Genomic DNA, 25041 nt, shown 5'->3' on the forward strand with positions numbered 1-25041 from the left:
GAGAACCAGAAAAAGTATATTGATGAAGAATTATTTGAACAGCTATGGAAGAAGGTGCAAATGATGGAAGAAACAGTGGAAACCAACAAGAAAGCAAATGCTCCAGAGACACCTAGCCAGAAGAAACATATTCATGAGGAGGAACTAGCACAAATACGGAAGAAAATGAAAAAAAAGAAAAAGAAAAAATTGAAACTTTAGATGAAGAGATACAAGAACTTAATAAATCATCACAAGATAGAAAGGGTACTGCCAACACAGTACTAGAAATAACAGAAAAGCATGAAAATTCAATCCAGAACATTTAGACTTAGCCCGCGTGCTCCCCACTCTCTGCAAGAGCTCCTGCCAGGGGCCCCAGGACCCGGCAAGCGGGTCTTGCACAGAGAGTCTTCGAGGGCCTCCAGCCGCAGGTGTCCAGGGCTGGAGCTTCCAGGCCCAGCCAGACGGGAACCTCCCACCCCTCGTGGGAACCACTGCCTCCCAGAGCGTCAGGAAGGAGAGCTGCCACCTCTGCGGATTCGGGAGAGTCTCTGCCCAGAGGGATGGGGGACAGCCCCAGTGCTGAGAAACCCAAGTCCCTATCACTTCGCAGCGCGGGACCCCCTTACTCCCCAAGACCCGCCGCTCGACCTGAATTGTGGTGGGGGTGGTGAGTTGGATGCAAGTGACCCTCTGCCCCAGGGACGTGGAGCCACTCGAGCTGCAGCGAGGAGCCCCAGATAGAGTGGCGACCACAGGGTCCCCCCCCACCCCCGGCCTGACCTTGGCTGGGAATTTGAGGCCCCCAAGCTCCTCATCTCCACTGCTCACAGCCTTCCCACTGTGATGAAGTTTCCCCGCGCCTTCTTGAGGATTTTTCACTCTCTTTTAGGACTCTTCTGCTGGAGACTTTGACTTTTCTCCGTTTCGGAAAACACCTTGTTTTGCTCCAGCCCATGGCCCTTTTCCTTGACCCCTGCCAATAGGATGTTCTAGATGACTGAATGGAGTTTTGAGTTGGACTTTTGTGTCCTTTATGGAGTTGGGCCTGATCCTAGAGCATTGGGGGTGGGGTGGAGGTATTCCTGAAAAATGCAAGTTGGATAAAAGGAGGACCTCTTGCCAAGAGCCCCAGTGAGTGACACACAGTCTCAAAAAAATCCTAAAAGGCATGGAAGTATTTTAAACCAGAGTCACCAACTGATAAGAAGCAGAAAGTTGAACACAGTGCATCACATGATTTTGACCCTGCAGGTCTTGTTCAGCGTTGTGTGATTGTCCAGAAGGATGACAATGGATTTGAGCTGACAGTGGAGACAATTCAGTCTTTGTACAGCCTGTCAAAGAAGATGGGTCAGCCATGCAGGCTGGAGTACAGACAGGTGATGGAATCATCAAGGTGAATGAATCCTTGATAACTCATTCAAACCATTTGGAGGTGGTGAAGCTACTCAAATCTGGTTCCTATGTAGCTCTCACTGTTTAGGGATGCTCACCTGGGTTGCCCCAGATTCCTCGAGCTGATCCTGAAGTCAAGCTGGCAGTCATTGGACATAAGTCTCTCATCATGACATCCCCTCGTTCACCTGGAGCATCTGGGAACATGGAGAGAATCACTAGTTCTGTGCTTACGGGGGACGAAAATAATGTGGTTCATAATCAGAAAGTAGGAATTCTGAGAAAAATGTTACAGAGAGAACAGGAGTGACTTCAGTTATTGCAAAATGATTATAACTAGACACCTGCCCAAAGATTGCTGAAAGAGATCCAGGAGGCTAAGAAGCACATTTCCTCACCTGCGGGAGCAGTTATCCAAAGCCACAGGCTCTGCTCAGGATGGAGCTGTAGTTATGCCCTTTAAGACTTTATGTGACACATTGCCAGTCAGCAAGGTGGAAGCAGATCCTGGCGATGGCCTGAGCAGAATTGACTCTAGCAGTGAAGATGGTTCTCGGCCCAGTAGTGACAATGCAGTATATAGCCCCAGGAGTGGCCTGAAACAGAGAATTTATCTCTGGGAAAGTTCAGACAAAAGCAAAGCCCTTCTGGACACTGATACTCAGTCACTCATTGGAAGTCTTTCAACCCAGGTAGCACCTCATATTATTGGAGCAGAGAACGATGATTTTGATACTGAGCATAAACAGATCAATGGACAATGTAGCTGTTTCCAGAGTATTGAATTGCTGAAATCTTGCCCAGCTCACTTGGCTGTTATCTTGCATCATATAGTTTCACAGTTTGACCCTGTAACATTACTCTGTTATCTCTATTCAGAGCTATATAAAGAGACCAATTCCAAGGAGACTCGTCTTGTCTTCCTTAAGTTGCATCAGTTTTTCCTGGGTTGATCTGCACACGTGAAAGTTTCTGTTCCTGGAGAAATAGCTACACATCTACAAAAGAGAAGATCGGAGCTTATTCCTGAGGATCTACACCACCATTATATCCAAACTATGCAAGAAAGAGTCCATCCAGAATATCAAAGGCACTTGGAAGATTTTCGACAAAAGCATAGTATGGAATTGACCTTGCCTGAAAGTGAGCTGACCAGGCTTGATGCAGAGAGAGAAAAGGACCGAGTGACTTAGGAGAAGGAACAGGCATGTGCAGAACAGATTATTGCCAAAATTGAAGAAGTGTTGATGGTCAGATTGTAGAAGAAGATAAGAGTTCAACAATGCAGTATGTTATTCTCATGTATCTGAAGCATTTGAGAGTAAAAGTGAAAGAACCTCGGGATTTAGAGCACAAGTGCACAAGTGAGGTCGGATTAGATTCCTGCCAAAAATAAAACAAAGTATGAAGAAAAATAGGGAAGGTGAAGAAAAAGGGAATGAAGAGGATTCCCCGGCATCTTGGGACGCCCCAAGGAGACCAAGCCGCCAGAACAACAGTGCAATCAGCAGAGCCATGGAACTCCAGAAGCAGCGCCTCCCTAAACACTTAATCCACACTCTCATCTGTGAGCCCCGAACCTCAGAACTCTGCTAAATTGCACCAGAGTGGGTTAGGAAATGAAGGAATAGATGGTGCATACTCACCTGCCAATCTGACATCCTCTGTGACCATAGGGGCTACTGTTTTCCAAGAGAGTGGTAAAGAGAATGATATGGGATCAAAACAAATTGGAGAAACACCACCATCTGGAGACTTCATGGATGACACACCTCATACTCCCAGTGCTATCTGTGATTTTCCACTTCCTCCATTAGACCAAGTGCAGGAGGAGGAATGTGAAGTAGAAAGGGTTCTTGAACATGGAATACCAAAGACCTTTTGAAAATTCGACAGCTTAGTTTTTGGGGAAAGTCAAAGTGAAGATGAACAATTTGAAAATTATTTAGAGACAGATCCACCCAACTGGCAGCAGCTTGTTAGTAGAGAAGTGTTATTGGGGCTGAAACCTTCTAAGATAAAAAGACAGAAAGTTATCAATGGATTGTTCTATATTGAAAGAGCTCATGTTCGAACATTGAAGGTTCTTGGTCAAGTATTCTATCAATAAGTATCCAGAGTAGGAATTCTGTCACCTTCAGAACTTTGGAAATTTTTTTCAAATTTGGAAGTTATTCTTCAGTTTCTTATTGGATTCAATGAACAAATGAAGGCTTTTTGAAAGAGGAATGAGACTTCTGTTATGATCAGATTGGGGAGGATTTGCTAAGCTGGTTCAGTGGATCAGGAGAGGAGAAGTTGAAACACGCTGCTGCTATTTTTTGTAGTGACCAACCTTTCGCCCTGGAAATGATCAAGTCTTGTCAGAAAAAAGATTCTCAATTCCAGGCTTTTGTGCAAGATGCAGAGAGTAATCCACTCTATCATTGCCCACAGTTGAAGGATATAATTCCCACACAAATGCAGAGGCTTACTAAATACCCTGTTTTATTGGACAACATTGCCAGATATACAGAATTGCCAACAAAAAAAGAGAAGATGAAGAAAGCTGCGGATCACTGTCGCCAGATCTTAAACTAATGTAAATCAGGCTGTCAAGGAGGCAGAAAACAAATCGTGCTTAGAAGATTATCAACACCGTCTTGATACCTCCAATCTGAAGCTGTCAGAGGACCCAAATATTGAAGAACTCAGGAATTTGGATTTAACAAAAAGGAAGATGATTCATGAAGGGCCATTGGTTTGGAAGGTGAATAGAGATAAAAGTATTGATCTATACACATTGCTGCTGAAAGACCTTCTTGTGCTGTCACAAAAGCAAGATGACAGACTGGTACTGAGGTGTCACAGCAAGATTCTGGCGTATACAGCTGACAGCAAGCACACGTTCAGTCCTGTCATTAAGTTGCATACAGTGCTAGTTCGACAGGTGGCAACAGATAACAAAGCTTTATTTGTCATTTCCATGTCAGACAGTGGAGCCCAGATTTATGAACTAGTGGCTCAGTTTCTGAAAAGACTGTCTGGCAGGGCTTAATCTGTCAGATGGTTGCATCAGTGAAAGAGCAATCCACAAAGCCAATTCATTCCATTACCACAGGCACAACCTTGTGAAGGAGACAATGATGAAGAAGAACCTTCAAAATGAAAAGTTGAACATCCTAGCATTTCAGTCACAGGCCTACAGAGTTCAGATAGAGATTTGGGACTAGAGCCTTCCTTAATATTATCAAAGAGTAAGTCTCATTCATTGGGTTCCTCTTGGAAATCAGAGGTTGATGACCTCTTTGTGGCTGAGAGACAGTTTTCAAAGGAACTGCATGAAGATGAGACTTTAAAGGAAGTTGGAGTAAATTATCAAGTAACAGTCCCAGATCCACATTTTCCTGTCTCAGAAGTCCAGTGGGTATTGGATACACTAAAGAGTTTGAGTTTGTTGAAGCAGTTGCTGATACAACAGCTAGGGTTGACTGAGAAGAGGACTCAGGAAGACTGGCTACATTTCCCAAGATCCAGAACAGCCTGAAAGTGGAGTCAAGAACTTGGAAAGGATTAAGGCCTATAATCTTGGTGAAGGACAGATGCCCTTTAGAACTGGAACTGGTGACATTTCCACTTGCTGCAGTGCAAGAACTTCAACTGACTCTTCTGTTCCACAAGATTCAGAAGTACTGGCTTCGCAGGATAGTCAGGCAAGTAACGTTGGAGTTATGGACCACATGATTAAGACCCCAGAGATGCCCACCCTAGAATCTGAAGGAGATCTTGATAAGAGAGAAGAGCACTTTTTTGATGCCCGTGAGGCACATAGTGATGGTAAATCCATCAGAAGGCAATGGGGGAGCCATTCACAAAGACGAGAAGGATGTTAGTTCATGCATCTCAGGAAACTAGTTCATCCTTGATGGTTATGAAGCTGTGCAGGATTGCTCCATAGATGAGGAGTTTGTCTCTTCACTTTCCCTGCAGCCCATGGCTGGTGTTCCCTCTATGGACTCCACTTGCCTGCAGCATCATTCTCCCCAAAATGCTCATTCTGATGGGGCAGACTTGCCCTTCAGCCCAGAAGCCCTGGTCCAGCAGCGCTGGGGAGCTGTGGAGGATTCCTGTTTTGAGATCCAGAGTCCCTCATCTTGTGCAGATTGACAAAGCCAGATCATGGAGCACGTTCACAAGATAGAGGCTGACCTTGAACACTTAAAGAAAGTAGAGGAAAGTTACACACCAACCTCTGATGCCCCAGTCACCATATCAATCCATCTCATCCGGGGTCTTCCTCTCCTGCGCTGTCCCTCAACCCTCAGAGCCCTTCTAGGTTCTGGTCTCTCCTGGCCAAGTGCCCAAAGTATGTGAGACAAAGCTTCAAAATCCTAGCCTCCAAAGAATAGTAGTAGTTGGATAATATGGGCTCTGGTGATAGAAATGAGGCTGGAAATAGAATGATCAAATTTTGTATTTACAATGATTTATTCATTGCAAAACCTTTTTTAAAAAGACACAAATGACAGCTTTACACTTGGATCTCACCTGATGGGCTGCATAAGAATTAGATTGACTACGTTTATGATTTTAATCTGCGGCCCTCAGGCCTGGTTTAAATTGTATTTTATCAAACATTCTTCTAAATGGCATAACACTAGTCTGTGCATTGCTTTACAGAGGTAACTCATGGTTGCTGTCATGCTAAACACTGTGACACTGAGTGCCAAATGTGATAATGGTTACCCATGGTGGACAGTGTTTGGTGGAGCTCCCCAATTAAAACAAGCTTGGAAACAGGAATGGCATTCACTTCAGAAATGGCTTGCCTTCAGAAACTCTATGAACATGGAGAAATGATGGAAGTTATACAAGTGTTCAGGTCTTTTGTTCATAGGGTTGCTATGAGTCATCTACAGCTAGCTCAATGGCACTTAACAACAACAACATACATGGAAGAAATCATTGGAGTAGCTTAGTGTTAGTAGATAAAACTAGGCAGGGTCTGACTGTGGGTCAGACCATCAGTTACTCCAGTAATTACTCAAGTTCAAATTGAGGCCAAAGAAAATAAAAATAAGTCCACAGGAACCAAGATATGATCTTGAATCAATTCCATCTGAATTTTATGATCATCTTAAGCATAGGTTTGAGGCATTGAACACCACTGATCAAAGACTGGAGGAGTTGTGGGATGATATCAAGGGAATTGTCTATAAAGAAAGCAAAGTCATTACAAAAAACAGGAGAAAGAAAAGTCAAATTATCATAAGTGGAGAAAAAAACTGAGGTCGTTAGGCCTTTACTTTTACTTGGATCCCTAATCAATGCTCATGAAGCAAGCAATCGAGAAACAAGCAACAAATCTCTGTGTCTCAATTTTATTTTCATCGGGGTATATTCCTGGGTCAATGAATTTTTTATGTTTAGCTTTTTGAAGAAGCACCAAACTTTCCAGAGTGGTTTTACCATTTTACAATCCCACCAGCAGTCTATGAGAGTTCCAGTCTCTCCATATTCTCTCCAACATTTGTTGTTTACTTTCACTGAGGTTTATAGCAGTGTTATTCACAATAGCAAGAACATGAAAGCAGCCCATAAATTCCATCAGCAAATGAATGGATTAAGAAATTGTGGTGCATTGATGGAATACTGTGCAGCATTCAGGGGCAATTATTTTTAAAAAGACCATATAACCACAACCAAAAAATACTATATAACAAGGGAACATTAGGAGAAAGCATTATGCTGCATGAACTAACTCCGGCTCATAAATACGTCATAGGACCATTATCGTAAAAATAGAAGGATAACTAGTAAGATGTGTATGGATATCCAAAAAGGAAAGGAGTTGGGACAGAGAGGTTTATGGTGGGAAGAGGGGCAAATCACAGGGTCTCAGGGTGAGAAATTAAGAAAGGTCTAGTTAGGATGTGAAAAGATGGGGTAATAGATTAATGGTGACTAATTTTATAAGACACAATATATGGAAAAGAAAGATGTGTGTATCACATATGTAAAACTTTTAAAATCTTTTTTTTAACATGAGGAAACAAGTTTAATTGTCAGAATAAAGTCTGGGTGTAACACAGTTATGGTCCTGGGGTAGAAATGGCATAGGCCCATCCTACTTCCTGGGTCAGCAGTGTTTCTGGATTTCCTCAGCAAGCCCCAGGCAGTGCAGGATATGCTTTTTTTCCCAAAGGCAGCTCTTTCTCAGAGAACTGACTCGTGAGTTTTTGGACAAATATATATTGATCTTTCAGAAAAGAAAAAAAAATGTTCTTGTTGACTCATATATTGGGCACGTTCTCCATAGACCCAGATTTGAAATGGAAACTCAATTATCTGTTCTGCTTCAGGCCAGGCCCTTTGTCTTCAGTCCATGTCAGTGGGTGTTTACTCTCAGTCTCCAAGTACATGGTCATCTTCATATATAGGTCTTCCTTTCACTCTTCCAAAGTGGCAGACACAAGAGAAAGCTCCCCAAAGAGGAAGACCATCGAGGTCAAGTGAGGGATACCTCTGAATGCTGGGAAACCAAAGCACTCTTCTGGCAAAGGGTGAGCTGTGAAAAGAAGAGATTCTTTCAGGATTTCTTTCTCCACTACTTCTTTCTTCGGGAATGCAAATTCTTCCATCAAGATTTCAACATGCTCCTCATACAAGATTTTCCCTTCACTTTGTACTCATGGCTGGAATTCTCACTGCTAGTGTAGGGCACTTCAACCTCCTGGCTGGAAAGGGCATCTTCCAGAGAAATTTGTGGAACAACATCAGTGCTCCCAAGCTCTCGTGTGGACACAAAGCCAATCAGATTCAGGAATGCTTGAGGAAGCAAATGAATCACATAAGTCCCTCATCCAAAATGAACCAGCTCTACAAACGCCAACTATCACCATGCCAAGCTTTTCCTGGGGCTTTCATGAAAATGGAAACAAATATGAATCTCTTCAAGTCAGTTATCCAGGCAGCTACCCTCCAAATTTCCTGGTATCGCTGATGAGCATGTCCAGGGCTTCATCCATTAGTTGAAACATATCAATTGGTATTCTCAATATTCTTTTATTATGTTTCACACAATATGGATGAAAGAATTTTAAAAAAAAAAAAGCAACCAAAAAAGCAATAAAGAACATATTACATTGGGTAAATCTGCTGCAAAAGACCTGTTTAATGTATAAAAAGCAAAGATATCACTTTGAAGACTAAAGTGCATCTATCTGTTCCTGACCATGTTGGTTTTTTTCTTGTTTGCTGTTGAGTCGAGTACGACTCATAGAGACCCTGTGAACAAAAGGCCTGAAGCCTTTTTATAACTCTTGTCATTTATCAAAGTTAGTAGAGTTTCCACAGGCCTTTTGTTTACGAAGTCGATGCCTCTCATGCTTCCTGGTCATAGTATTCTCAGTCACTTGCTATGCATGTGCAAGTTGGAACAGTGAATCCAGAAGGCAGAAGAATTTATTTCTTTGAATCATGGTGTTCAGAGAGAGCATTGAATGTTGTGGGCTGCTAGAAGAATCAAATCTGTCCTGGAAGAAGTATGAGAATTCCCTTCAGAAGTGAGGATGGTAAAAATTCATGTCAGGTACTTTGGAGGTTATCAGGAAAGACTAGTCCCTGGAGAAGAACACCAGGCTTACTGAAGTAGAGGACCAACAAAAAAAGGAAGACCCTCCGTGATGAATTGGCACAGTAGCTGCACCAGTGTGCTCAAATATGGTAAAGAACGTGAGGGTGCTGCAGGAGGAGGCAGTGTTTTATTCTGTTGTATGTAGTCTTGCTGTGATTCATAACTGACTGGCTGACACCTAACAACAATGCAAGTGACTTGTGTTCAGGATGTTTGTAAATCACTTACCAGAATCTCATACATTAAAAAGATGTTACAAATGCATTTTACATTCCTGTTTGTTTGTATTTATCAATACCTCTACTGCTCAGATTAACACAGTTAACAGGGAGCTAATACTTCAGATAATACTGGTTCCAAAAGGAACTGTAGAGACCATCTGGTTCAATACTATTGTTACTGGTTTGACTGTATACATTTTTTGCATGAATTTGCACAAATATTTGTCTTATCTCTTGCAGTAAGTAGCCTGTGTGTGAGGTACTTCAAATAATATATTCCTTGTGAACATTAGTTAGAAGCATTCCTGTCACCTCACTTGTCCCTCTTCATGATGCTTATGTAAAACATGAAAGATACATCTGCAAGGAACTTGGGATAAAAAGGAAGTAGGGCACTGAACCAGAGACAACTAAGACTGAACAAGTTGCTTATATGAGATCACAAAATAGAAGATAATTGCACAACATTTCCCAAATCACTGAGAATCATGTGCTAGCCAGGTTGACACACCTAACAGTAACCATCACAAATTCTTTTTCATCTTTTTTTATGACTAGAATAGCTTCCAGTGTGAGATCTGCTATTAATCTTTGATCTTACACCTCTGTACACCGTATGTAATGTGACTTCTTTTGAGATTTTAACCTTTTATTACTGACTTTTCAACAATTTTGTTATGTGTCCTGGATTTTTATTTGTTTTTTATTGTTGATTGAGTTTCATGAACTCATACATTTTTACCTTTTATTATATGAGATACATGCTCACCAACTATGTCTTTCAAATATACTATCTTTCTGGTTTTTACTTTGATACTCCAAATATATGTCTTAAGAACTCTTATTATTTCCTAAATCACTGAAGCCATCTTCATTTTTCTCAATCATTCTTTCTCTATGATTCTCTATTTGCTTCATTTTGAATAGTTTCTGGTGTTATGCCTTTAAATTTACCAGTCTTTTCTTTTTGATGTGCCTCTGTAGAATCTGTAAGGAGTTGGACTGCAAACCCAACAGGATTGTCTCTCTGCCAGTTCGAATCCATCAACTGCCCTGTAGAACAAAGACAGGCAATCTCCTCCCACGTAATTTACAGGCTTCAAAAACCTGACGGAGGGTCAGCCATCAGTTGGCTCCAGCTCTATAGCAATGAGATGATGATAGTGATGGATGTAATACAGTTTTAATTTTTGTTACTATATTTTTATTTCTATATCTTACTCTTGTTGTTATTATATGCTGCCGAGTCACCTGTGACTCATAGTAACCCTATGTCAACAGCCCTAAACCCTGTTTTATTCTGTGCCAATCTTACCGTCTCTGAAAACACCTACCCCCATTACCCCAGTCCCTGAATCAGGCCATCTCATTGAGGGTATTCTTCTCTTGTGCTGTCCCTCAACCCTCTCAAGCATGATGTCCCTCTCTAAGGACTGGTCTCTCCTTGCAGCATGTCCAAAGTAGATCAGATGGAGCTTCAGAATTCTTACCTCCAAGGAGCAGCATGGTCTCACCCTCTCTAGGATGAACCTGTTTGTTCTCCTAACAGTCCATGGCATGTCCAATACTCTTTTCCAGCACCACAGCTCAAAGGCATCAATTCTTCTTCTGTCATCCCTAGTCATTGTCCAGCTTTCTGTCACATAGCAAGTAATTGCAAAGACTATTACTAGTAGATATATCGGAGACAATAAGATTGGCACAGGATAGAACAGGATTTAGAACTGTTGACAAAGGGTTGCTATGAGTTATTCTATCAGTCCTGGATCAGGCGCACCTTAGTCTCCAGACTGACATCATTGCTGAAGAACTTTGGAGAAGTCTCTGACAGCAGACTTGCCCATTGCAATTCGTCTTTGATTTCCTGGTTACTGATACCAAGAGTGTTGATTGTGGAGCCAAGCAAACTAAAGATGTTAACAATCTCAGTCTCTTCACCATCTATCATGATGTTCCCATTCGGCCCACTGGTGAGAATCTTTGTTTTCTTGATGTTGAACTTCAATCCATATTGAAGGCTGTAGTCCTTGACCTCCTGCAAGTGCTACAGGTCCTCCTCAGTTTCAGCAAGTAGGCTTGTGTCATCTGTGTAACGTAGATTGTTGATGAGTTTTACTGCAATCCGAATGCCTCATTTCTCTTCATAGATCCCAGCCTCCTGGATAATCTGTTCTGCATATAGATTGAAAAGGTAAGGAGATAGGACACATCCCTGGTGTACACCTTTCCCAATTTTGAACTGTGCAGTGTCTCCTTGCTCTGTTCTGACAACTGCCTCCTGGTCCATGTATAGGTTTTGCATAAGCACAATCAAGGATTCTGGGATTTCCCTTCTTCTCAGAGTCAACCACAGTTTGTTGTGATCCACATAGTCAATGAAACACAGATAGACATTCCTCTGGTACTCCCTGCTTTCAGCCAAGATCCATCTAACATTAGCTGTAATATCCCTAGTGCCACGGCCTTCTCTAAGCCCAGCCTGAACTTCAATCAACCATATTGATGTGTTGTTTCAGTCATTTTTGGATAATTTTTAGCAGAATCTTGCTTGCATGTGATATTAATGCTACTGTTCAATAAATTCCACACTCTGTTGGGTCACTTTTCTTTTGAATGGGAACAAATATAGATCTCTTCCAGTCAGTTGGCCCTGTCATTGTTCTCCAGATTTCTTTGACCTTTAAAATTTTTTCTTTCTTTATGTTGTTACTGTTTTGCTTTATATCCTTGAGCCTATTTTTAGTAGATGTCTTAAAGTGTTTACTAAATATAACATTTTTAATATTTCTTTGGGTTTTTTTAACTTACAGGTCATGTTTTCTACTTTTTGAATGCCTGATACTTTTTTATTGATTATTAAATATTTTTAAATTTATGCTGTTGAGTACTGCATTTTGGTATATTACTTTAATGAGTATTGGATGGCTTCTGACATGCAGTTATGTTATTTGTAAATCAGTTTTAATTTTTTTAGCCTTGTTTCTAAGCTTTCCTAGGGTAGGTCCAGAACAGATTCTAGTGTTGGCTTAATTTTGTTCAACTAGTAATATATGACACTTTTAAAGACTCTACTCAAACACCTTGTATAATATGAGATCTCCATGAGATAGAAATCTGGTTAGGATCTGAAGTATTCTCAACACTCTGTAAGCTCTCGAAAAATTTTGAACTGCTGTCTACCAGTGTTTGTGTCTTTTCTGTAAGGTAGTTCTTCCCACTGTCATGATAAGAAAAAACCTGAAAGAACCCCACTATAGATTTCCAAAGCATTTTTTTCTCTATGTATCTTCCTCGTCTCTATTACCATGCATCATAATTTATCATCATAATATTATGACATGCCCAAACACCAGTCTACTATCCATATCTTAGTGTGACTGCTAGATTCCAATTATAGGGTTCTCTTTCATTGTTTTCCATCTCTCAGGAACCATCTCTAATCATCCAGTGTCTAGACAAGTTGTTTCATTTATGATTTTCTAGTTTGCAGTTCCCTACTCAGTAATTCTTTATGTACAATAATGCTACCAACTGAAAAACAACTTCCTGATAGTTGATGTATGTCTAGTTTTTTATTTTTAAAATTTTTTATTATTAATTTTAATGAAAGTTTGCAGAGACTTTGGATTCCCTTTCATTCATTGTTGCACTTTTCTCCCTGCCCACCCTCTCCCCCGCCCCAGTTCACTCTTCTCTTTGAAAAGTAAAGGAAAAATTCTTTCATTGTTATACAATCCCTCCCCCCAGCCTTCATTCTGGACTCCTGTCATGACAGTAATACCTATATTCCTTTTAAACAGTTGTCGCCCTCATCTGTTTCAATACAGTATACATAATTTATCCCATTTTTCTTAGTCTTCCCCCAACCCCGAAGTCAGTCTTGTTTTACAACAGTGGCACTATGCAGTATTTGTCCTTTTGTGACTGTGATATTTCACTCAGAATAATGTCCTCCAGGGTCACCCATTTTGAATAATATTACATGAGTTCCTTGGTTTTCAGTACAGCATAGTATTCCATTGTTTGACTATACCAGAGCTTCTCTATCCATTCATTTATTGATGGGCACTTAGGTTGTTTCCAACTCCTTGCTATTGTGAACAAAGTGGCAATAAACATGGGTGTGCATATATCTGCTTGGGTGGAAGTTTTGGTTTCTTTGCGTTGTATTCCCAGTAGTGGAATTGCTGGGTCAAATGGTATTTCTATTTGCAACTTTTTGAGAAAGTGCCATACAGCCTTCCATAGTGGTTGCACCATTTACACTCTCACCAACAGTCAATAACTGTCTAGTTTTTTAAATGGCCAGAAATGATGTGCAGAAGAATATGGAGATTTCTATGGAGAAATGTTAGACTCTTGAGGGTTGAAAATCTGTTAAAAATTGTTAAAATAGACCCAGTGCAGCTGATCAATATAGATTTTGTAGGGATTTTGTGGTGGTACAGTATGTAGCATGTTGCACTGCTAACCACAGGTTATGTGTCCCTGGAAGTTTGGATCCACAAGTGACTCTACAGAGAAAGATGGGTAGTCTCTTCTCATTAAGATTTATAGCTTTGAAAACCCATTGGAGGGTTACTGTGAGTTGTAGCTGATTCGATGGCAATGGATTTGAGTTTGTTTGAATCACTCAGTAGAACTGTATAATTGAATTAATTGAAAGCCCCACAATGTTTCATTATTTTGGAGAAACTCTAACAGTGGATTTGCTCAATGCAATATGTCTCCTGATTTCCTGACTACTGGTACCAAGGTTGTTGATTGTTGATCTAAGCAAAACTAAATACTTGACAGCTTCAATCCTTTCTCCACCTATTATAATGTTGACTATTGGTCTTGTAATGAGTACCTTTGTTTTCTTCTTCTACTTTTTCCCCCCTTAAACCTTTGTTTTCCTGATGTGGAGATCCCAAAAGAACAAAGAGCTATGCCTTAGAAAAAGTGCAGCCAGAGTACTTTGTGGAGGCAAAGATGGTGAATATCTTACTTTGATCTTGTAGGATATTGGAAAGGAACATCGTGCTCTGAAAGATGGAAGGTCAGTGAAGAAGATGACTCCCAGTGAGATGGATTGACATGGTGACTTCAGCAATAGGCTCTAATGTGTCAGAGATGGCACAGCATAAGGCAAGGTTCAGGTCAGCTGTTTATAGGATTGCTATGAGCCATACTCAACTTACTTGCACATAACAGTAACAACAATACATGATACTGGCCTTGCTATTGAATTCACCTCTAGAAACTTTATAGCATATGGAGAATAGAAGGTATTTGCTTGCTTTAAGGGGGTTCTTGTAGACCTTCATCTTTGTGTCTTAGATTCTGTATTGATCTTATGATCAGATACCTTGTCATTTCCCTCGGGAAATACCTCTTCTTTTCCAATCAGTTAACACTTTATAAAGCTATTTAAAACTCTCTTATTTCAGTAATTGAGTCATTCACCTGCTGTCTATTTCTTCAAGTATGAATCTCTGAGAATGTGTGCCTGCTTTGGAACTGAATGCTCTATACCCTCATATGTAATGTTCCTACACTAGATGTCCATGGACTTTAAGAAACAAATGCACAAAGCTCCATGCAAGTGAGTTTAGTCTGTCTGAGGGATCTTTGAAGCGTACCCAGAAATTCATTCCAAGTCACATTTGTATCCTTCAGGAGTTTATGATTTGTATGGATCACTCATCATGTTCACAGTTTCCCAGAGTTCATTTTGGCTTAAGATTGTCATCATTTGGGATCAACAATCTAGACACGGGCTTCCCTACACTGGCAATATTATCAACTGGGACCAGATAATTCTTTGTTGTTTCAGCTGTCCCATGCACTCTTGGATAATTAGAAATGTCACCAGACTTAGCAAACTCACTAGATTTCAGTAGCATTCTCCTCCCACTTATGGCAGCCACAAATGTCTCCAAATATCATCTGCCTAAACCCAAACCAAATTTCCTGCCATTCAGTCAATTCCAACTCATGGCAACTCTCCATCAGATTTCTGAGGCTGTAAATATATTTATAGGGGGTTATTATCTATCCACCTCTCACAGAGTAGCTGGTGGATCTGAACTGTTGACTTTTAGGTTAGCAGCGCAACACATTATGAAGTATGCCACCACAATGCCTTGCCCTAGGTTGAATTCCACTGATAGAGATGGACTATGGTGTGTGGTGGTGGATGCTGTTGAGTCAAATATGACTCACAGTGACCCTATGAACATCCGTCCTCATCATCTCTGACACACGAGAGCCCCTTGCTAAGTCACTCTTGTCAGTACAGCTCATTGAGGGTGTTCCTCTCCTTTGCTGAACTTCCGAGAGTACAGCTCTTTTAACTTAATGTGGAGAAATGCAAAAGGCTATCTGGTGTCTCTTGGAAGACAATCTATAAGGTCTGTCTTATATGGAGGGAATATTGACCTTGGAATGTGCACTCCTGAATTCATGTCTTGAATTTGTAGGTTTGAGGTAAGACTCTCCACTTCTCTGCTTTTCACTCTCCTTATTTGAAATAAGAAATGATGCTTGTAGTGAAAATTAAATGAAATTTTATATATAAATAAATATAAGAATACCTAAAATAATTATTTAAGTGTTATGTGCTTATTTGCCAGTATGAGTAAAAGGGCAACAGAATAAGTATACTTTCTTCCAATCCATAATATAAAATATAATAATGTAATATAATCCTTTGTGTGGTTTATGACACTGAGTTTTGCTAAAACAGACTATAGAGGATGTGTAACTGGGGAAGAACCTTTTAAGAATTAAAATTTCAATTAAGCTAGGATGTAAATAGTCATATTTTTCTGTTTTCTTAATTTTTAATTCAGTGTTCTGAAATGTCTTGAAAAGAGATGGTAGTAGTTTTTGGCTCTCTTGGGAATTTATTTCATCATAATGAATCTGGTAAATAATTCAGGAATATATGAGAGCCCAGTGAGTGGCCTGCACCTGGTGCTGTATTGTTTATGCCCGAGCACGCAGAATCCAAAGATGGCATTCTACACCTGTCACTATTGTTCTGGTTTAAACATTGGCCATGCATTCAATGGTTGCTGAAATAATAGTAATTGGTAATTTGTCCTCTTTCAATTTTCCTTCACAATCAAAAAACACTGGGCAAAGCTATTTTCAAAACTACAAAACAGAAGCGACATCCTCTTTTAAATGGCCATTGGTAAAATAGCAAGTCTATTTGTTTTTGGTCTATTATGGGATGCATTACTTTATAGCATTGAAGATATGCCTAGTTGTTCTACTTGTACTAATTAAGCCTTTCTGCCTTTCTACATTTGTTATACAAGCTGAGCTTCTTTCTACATCACAGTGTCCATATTGCAGGTGTCTTCTGAGAGAAATAGCAGTAGGCTCCTGCCATTCGCTCATTCCGTGGCAATTTCTAGAGCCCTTAATTTTTATCCTTGTCACCTGAGTAGCCTGTCCCCCTTTCTCTTAACCTAACAGTTGAAAAAAAAAGAATAAAACCTGTCAAAGGATAGTCATCTATGACCCCAACATTGCATGTGTCTCCAGTCACAGAATAAGATCTGGAGGGACTGCCCTGCTCTGAAGCCCAGAATCAGGCAGAGATTAAGCTCCAGTTGCATGGAAGGATCTTGCAAAAGGAAGGGATTTCCCAGCAGGGACAAAAGGAAACGTGCCTCCAAAGTCTCTCAACTAAAGTTTTTCAGTGCTGAGACTTAAAAGGATCTAAAGAGAAATTTTGACTCTTTAAACCTGAAAATCTTTAGATGTGCACCACCTTATTTTTTTTTGTATTATATTTTGTGTGTGTGCACCGTCAAATTGGATCTGACTGGTACTGGAGGAGATTGCCTTCCCTCTCCAGCAGAGCATCTGGTGGATTTGAACTGTGTACCTCTGGGATTGCAGTGCAGCTTCTTGCCACTAGGCCACCAGAGCTCCCCACATCACCTTATTTTTAAAGTATTGTTTATTATACTGGTTTAAATATACTTTTCAATTTATTGTATCTATTTTACACATATATAATACAGATTATATTTATGTAATAAAGAAAATTTATAACTATACATAATAAAAATCTAGCTATGTAATTTATATATTTTAAAATCTTTATAAGAAGTCATTAGGAGCCATGGGGTGCAACTTTTAAGCATTTGACGGCTAACCTAAAAGGTTGGCTGTTCAAACCAACTCAGGAGCTCTGTGAGAGAAAGACCTTGCAATCTGTTTCCATAGAGATTAACTCCAGAGTCACTTCTATTGAGGCAAGACAGACTTGCTGTGACCATGTGGGACAGAGAAGCATTGCATCACAGAGTTTCCTAGACACCACGCTGGGAAAGGTGGAGGGTCAGAAAAGAGAGGAAGACGCTCAATAAAATGGATTGACAGAGTGACTGTGGCACTGGGCTTGAGCATATCAGTGCTTGTGAGGATGATACAGGATATTGTTGTAGTTAAGTGCCATCGAGCGATAGATGACTCACAGCGACCCTATGAACGAAAAACCTGAACACTTGTATAGCTTTCATCATTTCTCCACATTCATCGAGTTTCTGGAGGCAAGCTATTTTGAAAGTGGATGCCACTCCTGCTTCCAAGTTTGTTTATTCTGGGAGCGCCACCAAGCACTGTCCACCATGGGTAACCATTATCGTATTTGACACATCATTATCACAGTGTTCAACATCACAACCTCTTTACAGCAAATGGACACACCAGAGCTACACCACTTAGAAGAATGTTTGACCAAAACCAATTAAAACTAGGCCTGAGGGCTGCAGATTAAAAATCACCCCCCTTAGGCTTGGTAGAATAACTTTCTATCCACTAGGCCAGCAGAACTCTTTCAATGTTGTTATTGTTGTTAATTGCCATCGAGTCATAGACAACTTAGAGCGACCCAATGAACGAAAGACCTGAACACTTGTATAACTTTCATTGTTTCTCCACATTCATAGAATTTATGGAGGTGAGCTATTTCGGAAGTGGATACCACTCTGACGCAGGATAGGGCAAGGTTAAGAGCTGTTGTTCTCTCCATAATAGTCTATGTGTTTCCTACTGCCAAAGGGGCCCTTTAGAGTAGTGAGAGAAGATCTTCACCCTGAAAGCTACAGCATTCCTTTCCAGCAGGAAGTAGCTAAGAGAATACACCATCCCCTTTTCCTTATGAATCAGGGTGAAGTCTCTCTCAGGGAGGAGTGATAGGGAATTGCAAAGGACACACTGACAAAGGAGATTAATCAGAACTGGCTTTGACAAGCACTGTGGCAACTGGACAATTAAAACAGACATTCAGAGGGGGGAAGAAGAATGAACTGGGGAGGAGGGTAGAGAAAACAGTGCAACAATGAATGAATGAAAACCCAAAATCTCTGTAAATGTTCACTAAAACTAATAAAATTTAATAATAATTTTAAAAAAGCTATTGTTCATATCGAATCACTATCAGTCATAGTTGACTGGATGAACTACTTAGAGAACCTTGTGGAGCAGTTCAGCTCTGTCATATGAAGTTGTTAGAACTCACAATTAAGTCAGCAGCACCCAACAACAATAAATCATTTGCATGTATGTATAGCTAGAGATAGGTAAACTTATATCAAGTTTGTTTGTTACAGTTTAATTACTCTTTTCTTTTAGCAACCGATGTGAAAGTACTTGGAGCAAGGACTGCCATCTGGTGGCAAGGAAGAGCCATCCTTTCGGTAACCGAATGACTCCAAGATGCCTACTCTTGACTCACATGGTGCAAAGTGGCATCAGGGAGCCAGCAGACCCTGGAATGTGAATGATGACAGAGCCTAGAGCAGTCACCCTCCACTTCCACCTGAACGGGTCTTTCCTCTCACATGCTGAGCCAGAAGCCTGCTCCAGCATGAGACCTCTGAAGAGAAGGCTTAAGTTGCTTTTGTGGTTTGATCAAAGATCTGCATCTTTACCAGTGGGTAAGCAAGACTGTGAATAACCACACACCACGAGTGGCATGCAGTGACATGGAGCCAGAAATAAACTGCTCTGAATTTTGTGAAAATTTTCCTGACCAGGAACTAGACTGGAGAAGCTTTCAGGATATCTGCAGGACAACTGTTGTAAGTGATCAGTCGTGAAGTATAAGAGCTTCTTAGATGTACTGCTGGTGTGTTGTGGTGGGGCTAGAGGGGGGCAGGGTTAGGAGAGGGAAGAGGAGGAAGAAGAAAGATGCTTGCTCATTTAGAATTAACTATTTGCTAGCCTTGGTGATCGCCAGCTTACGCTGTTTGTCCTTTCCTAACAGCTTCACCTTATTCTGTTCTCAGATCTCGTCTGACAGCAGTAAGACCGCATCTCCAGTGTCTCCCGTCCTCTTGGGTATAGTTTGGACTTTTCTCAGTGGTGGACTTGTTCTCGTACTCTTCTTTCTTGCCTTCACGATTCGCTGCAGAAAGAACAGGTGAGCAGCCGTGCCAGCTTCCCACCTCACACAGTATGAACTGTGAGCCAATCATGGACCCTGGTGACATGTTCATACCACAAGCTGCTATCCACAGAGCTTGCTTTCTATTATGAAAAAGTCTCTCTGGAAATAAGCCTGGGTATTCATGCTGTGTAATTCCCTCTTGAGAAACATAAAGATTTGTCTTAATATTTTGTCAGTCACTACAAGAGTATCCAAAGAAGAGAATGAAGAGCTTCTCCCTGTGAAAGTGTATACAGTCCGGCTGAGAATAATAGAAATAGGTAGTGGTGGTGGTTGTTGTTGTTGAAGTGCCATTGAGTCATAGACGACTCATAGCAACCTATGAACAGAAGACCTGAGCACTGTTCATAGAGTTTCCGGAGGCAAGCCATTTCGGAAGTGGATGCCACTCCTGCTTCCAAGCTTGCTTTAATTGGGAAGTGCCAGCAAATACTGTCCACCATGGGTAACCATTATCACATTTAGCACATCAGTGCCACAGTGTTTAGCATCACAGCCACCATGAGTTACCTCTGTACAGCAATGCACAGACCAGTGCTGTACCACCTAGAAGAATGTTTCACAAAAAACCAATTTGTATTTCTATTAAAACCAAGGTATTGTAGAGGTAAATGCAATATTAAACTCTTAATAAGCAGAATTCTGAGGTTTCAGCAAAATCCATACAGCACTATTATCTGAGAGTTCTGGATAGAAAGCCCCATCACTTATCAGAATAAGTGTCTGTGGTTCTGAGAACTGGTGAAAGAAGCAGAATAGTAGCTATGTGTATTCAAAGTAATGGACTTGCAGAATCTTACTTTTGCAGCTCTTCTAGCCTTCCCTCAGGTCCCTCCTCCATCCTCCAGCTCTCTAACCCCACCGCTCTGTACCCTAATCCAGCTCTCCTGCTGTCCCAGGTTACTGCCTAAGAAGGCCTTCTCCAGCCTCTTCTCCCTGCCCAAAGCGGCTATCTGGCTGGAGCCCCTGTTGGATTTTGGTAACTCTGTCAAAGAGGCCACACCTGCCCAGTCCCATTCCCACCTTACACTTTGTGGTGATCAAGTGTGTTGTGCTCCATTACTCAGCTTAGTATTCACACAAAGTTCAGTTGGATATGAGGTACTGTTGGTCACTGAAACATGGAGGAGATTGAATTCTTAAGGAACGTGGCTCAGTCTTCAGTATCGCCCAGTTCATTCACTAAAGATGTGCCTACTTATCTCATTTGAAATAGAATCATGACTAGGCATAAAGTATGAAATATTAAGAAGCACTGTGAATAAAAACACATTTTGCAATTAAGTAGTTTTACAAAATCAGACAAGAAATAATAAAATAATGCTATTTCAAAAGTGGGGGGTTTTGGCAAGGAAATTTGTTCAAAAGTACAGTATCATAGTCTGATCTTTCCATTCATTCCACCTTTTATGATTTCCAAATTCACGGCTATGTATGTGTACCTTTCTGCCTCTCATATATACACGTGTGCATGTGTAAATGTGGCACAGAGTTATTGGTGATGGTAAATCTCTGAGTAGCCAGAGAAGGTAAGTACTACCATAAAATAAAAATTATGCACATAATATTCAAATTTAGGATAAATTAAATGTTTATCAACAAATGATTGGATAAACAAAATATAATACATAGATATAATATAATCATATTTATCCTTAAATTAAGTTCTAATGGATGCTGTGACATAAATGGGATTTTTAAATATTATGCTGAATGAAAGAAGTCAGAAACAGAAGGGTATTTTACCATCTGACTTGACATTGCCTAGCAACAATATTTATATTAACTACCTCTCATATTCATTCATTGCTGTTGAGTCAGAACCAACTCATAGCTGACCCACCAGTGGATTTTTTGAAACTGTAAATCACATGAGAGGAAATTGCCCATCTTTCTTCCAAGGGCATTGGAACGACCAGAGAGGCATCATCTCTAGGTTAGCAACACAACTCCCTACACAGTATGCGACCAGAGCTCCCTAGGAGAGATAAATATATGGAGTTAAAAATGACTACCAACGACTGGGGAGGTATCGATGGAGGATGACTGCGTTTCTATCTGAGGTGATGAAAAACTTTTGGAAACAGAGAGTGGTAATAACCACACAGAGGAGCCCAGGTGGTTTTGTGGGTAAGCACACTGCTGCTTTCTGCAAATTCAGTGGTTACTACCCATCGGCTACTGTTTAGGAGAAAAGTCCTCGTGATCTGGCCCTGCTTATAGTCTAGGAAGCCCTGTGTGGCAGGTCTTTTCTATCACATAATGTGACTGTGCGTGGGAATCAGCTGCACAGCAGTGGGTTTAGATTTTGGTTTATGAGTTGGAATCGACTTGGCAGCACCCAACAACCGTGGTTGCATGACTTGTTAAATTTTACTGCATTTGCATGTGGTTTCCATGTGTAGGCTCCTTTTACCCTTTTTGGAGACTTTTACACACACACACACACACACACACACACACACACACACACGATTTAATTTTTAGAAGATCCTGTTCACCCTTTTATCTTCTTTTAATTGTATGCTTTGGCTATGTTTGAGAGCCTATATATGCTGTAGATTGTTATACAATAGCCATACCATGGAGTCTGAACTGATTCATTGCTGACTCTCCAATGGGTTTTCAGAGTCGGGAGACTGCTCATACTTCTCCTATAGAGCGTCTCAAGGATTTGAACCGCAAGTCTTTGAGTTAGTAGTATAACTCCTTATCATTAAACCACCAGAGCTCCCTATGCTTTAGATCAGGTCTCCTAAGTTTGGTCCTATTTTTTTCTGATAGTCTTCATAGTTTGGGGGTTAACCCCTGCATCTTTGATCCACCTTGAGCTAGGTTTTGTGAATGGTGAGGTGGTTCTTATTTCTGTTTTCGGCAGATAGCCATCCAGTTTTGCCAGTACAGTATGATAAAGTGTCTGTTGCTGCACTGCACTCCTAAAGGCACGTGGTTCAAATCCACCAGCTGTTCTGTGGAAAAAAGATAGGCAGTCTCCTCCTGAGCAATTAACTGCTTCTGAGAACTGGCTGGAGGGTCAGCTCTGGGCCGGATCTGTCTCAGTGGCACACAATAACAATATCTCCTAATCAAAGATCAGTTGACTCTAAGTGCTTGGCTGCTGCTTTTCTGGATGTTGGAGAAGTTGGATCAGGTCTTTTCTTATTGGTATTGTCTCTTCTATGTTTGTTTATATTATACATTAAGCTGAATACTAGTTTTATTGTGTGCCAGAGGTTTTGGTATCATTTTCATTCTCATTTGTTTCTAGAAATTTTCATTTCACTTTTCTGTTAAGGGACTCGTATCTAAAAATTATGGAAAGTTCCAGCACCCTAATAAGAAAAAAAAAAAGGAAAAAAAGCAAGGATAGAGAATGAGTAAATTTACACAATAGAGTCTTACTTGGCATTGAAAAAACAATTGGAGCTCATTAAGCGCTATGTGGATGACTCTAGAGGATATCATTCTGAGGAAAACAAATCAGTCACAAATGGACAAATATAGCATAAGATCACTGTTGGAGGTAAAAAGCAGGAGTGGCTTCCACCTCCTAAATAACATGCCTCCGGAAACTCTATGATCTTTGATGGATGTTGATAGTTGTACAGGGACTTCAAGCATTTTGTTCATAGGGTCACTATGAGTCGTGCTCACTCAAAGGTAATCAACAACAACAACAGCAACAACAGAGAATATTTACAAAGACAGAATCTGGTGTTGCATGCGCAGAGGTGGAGTGGGACATTAATAGATAATGAACATTTTATTGGAATAAGAGGAGACATTGTATTGTAATTAACTATAATTGTTGTTGTTGATATGTGCCGTTGAGTCACCTGCAACTCATAGCGACCCTATATACAAAAGCCCTAAACTCTGCCCTATCCTGTGCCAATCTCACCATCTCCGACACCCCCACCCCCACTACCCCAGTCACTGAATCAATCCATCTCATTGAGGGTCTTCCTCTCCTGTGCTGTCCCTACACCCTTCCAAGCATGACGTCCCTCACCAAGGACTGGTCCCTCCATGCAACATGTCCAGAGTATGTCAGACGAAGCTTCAGAATCCTTACCTCCAAGGAGCAGCCTGGCTTCACCCTCTCCAGGACAAACCTGTTTGTTTTCCTAGCAGTCCATGGTACACTCAATACTCTTCTCCAGCACCACAGCTCAAAGGCATCAATTCTCCTTCTATCTTCCCTAGTCATTGTCCAGCTCTCTGATGCATGGCAAGTGATTGCAAAGACCATGGCATGTATCAGGTGCAACTTAGGTTTCAGACTGACATCTTTGTACTTCAGCACTTTTAGAGAGGTCTCTAACCACAAACTTTCTCATCTCAATATTCCTGGCTGCTGGTACCAAGATTTTTGACTGTAGATCGAAGCAAACCAAAAGTGTGAACAATCTCAATCCTTCACCATCCATTATGATGCTGCCAATCAGCCCAGTGGTGAGAATCTTTGTTTTCTTGATACTGAGTCTCAATCCATATTGAAGACCGCAGTCCCTGACCTTCCACAGCAAGTGCTTCGGGTCCTCCTCAGTTTCAGCAAGCAGGGTGTGTCATCTGCATAACGCAGATTGTTGATGATTTTTCCTCCAATCCTGATGCCACATTTCTCCTCATAGAGCCCAGCCTCCCGGATAATCTGTTCTGCATAAAGATTGAAAAGGAATGGAGACAGGATACAGCCCTGGTGTACACCCTTCCCAATTTTGAACGATGCAGTATTTCCTTGCTTTGTTCTGATAACTGCCTCCTGGTCCAAGTATAGGTTTTGCATCAGCACAATCAAGTGTTCTGGGATTCCCATTCTTCTCAGAGTCAGCCACAGTTTGTTTTGATCCACACAGTCAAATGCCTTTGTATAATCAATGAAACAATTAACTATATGAAACAAGATATATATGATTGATTGGAAAATAAGTAAAGAAAGGCTTATCGACAAACAAGTGTGGAGGACTGACATGGAGGGAGGGTGAAGGGAACTGAGCTTAGTGATGGATAGGTGAGGGTGAGGGGAAGGCAAGATATAATGAGCAAACTTCTAAAACCTGATTGTGCCTTGTATGTTTATAATTTGTTCTGCGCTGTTTAAGTAATATATACTGTTAAACAAATTTATCCTTTTGATCAAAAACAACAGTGTATGTCTGGTGAAGCTATTTGGAAAATAATGACAGAACTATTTTACATCTTAATGGTATTTGACTGCATGTGTTAATATTAACAGATGAATTTTTGTTATACATAAATTAAACCTCAATAAATGTGCCATAAAAATAGTTTGAGTGAAATTTCTGTTTTTTATATATATATATATATAAATTTTGTGTGTATATATATGTAAAATTATGTAAAAT

At 40.7% G+C, this 25041-nt stretch overlaps 1 protein-coding gene and 2 pseudogenes across 2 annotated transcripts in view; 2 read left to right on the forward strand and 1 right to left on the reverse strand.

The window, feature by feature from the left end:
* Positions 1–1155: 1155 nt before the first annotated feature.
* Positions 1156–6960, forward strand: LOC102844840 (annotated as a pseudogene).
* A 538-nt stretch (positions 6961–7498) lies between these two features.
* LOC102845248 lies at positions 7499–12031 on the reverse strand (annotated as a pseudogene).
* A 7177-nt stretch (positions 12032–19208) lies between these two features.
* Positions 19209–25041, forward strand: part of GPR156 (G protein-coupled receptor 156) — a 123484-nt gene continuing 117651 nt past the window's right edge. For both annotated transcript variants that reach the window (XM_006884253.1, XM_006884254.1), the window contains exons 1-2: positions 19209–19315; positions 19526–19645. In XM_006884253.1, coding sequence (XP_006884315.1) covers positions 19209–19315; positions 19526–19645 — 227 coding nt within the window. The remainder of the gene's footprint in view (positions 19316–19525; positions 19646–25041) is intronic.

The sequence above is a fragment of the Elephantulus edwardii genome, unplaced genomic scaffold, assembly GCF_000299155.1.
Source record: "Elephantulus edwardii isolate Elephantulus edwardi_28Jun2011 unplaced genomic scaffold, EleEdw1.0 scaffold00032, whole genome shotgun sequence".
In the NCBI taxonomy this organism is placed as follows: Eukaryota; Metazoa; Chordata; class Mammalia; order Macroscelidea; family Macroscelididae; genus Elephantulus; species Elephantulus edwardii.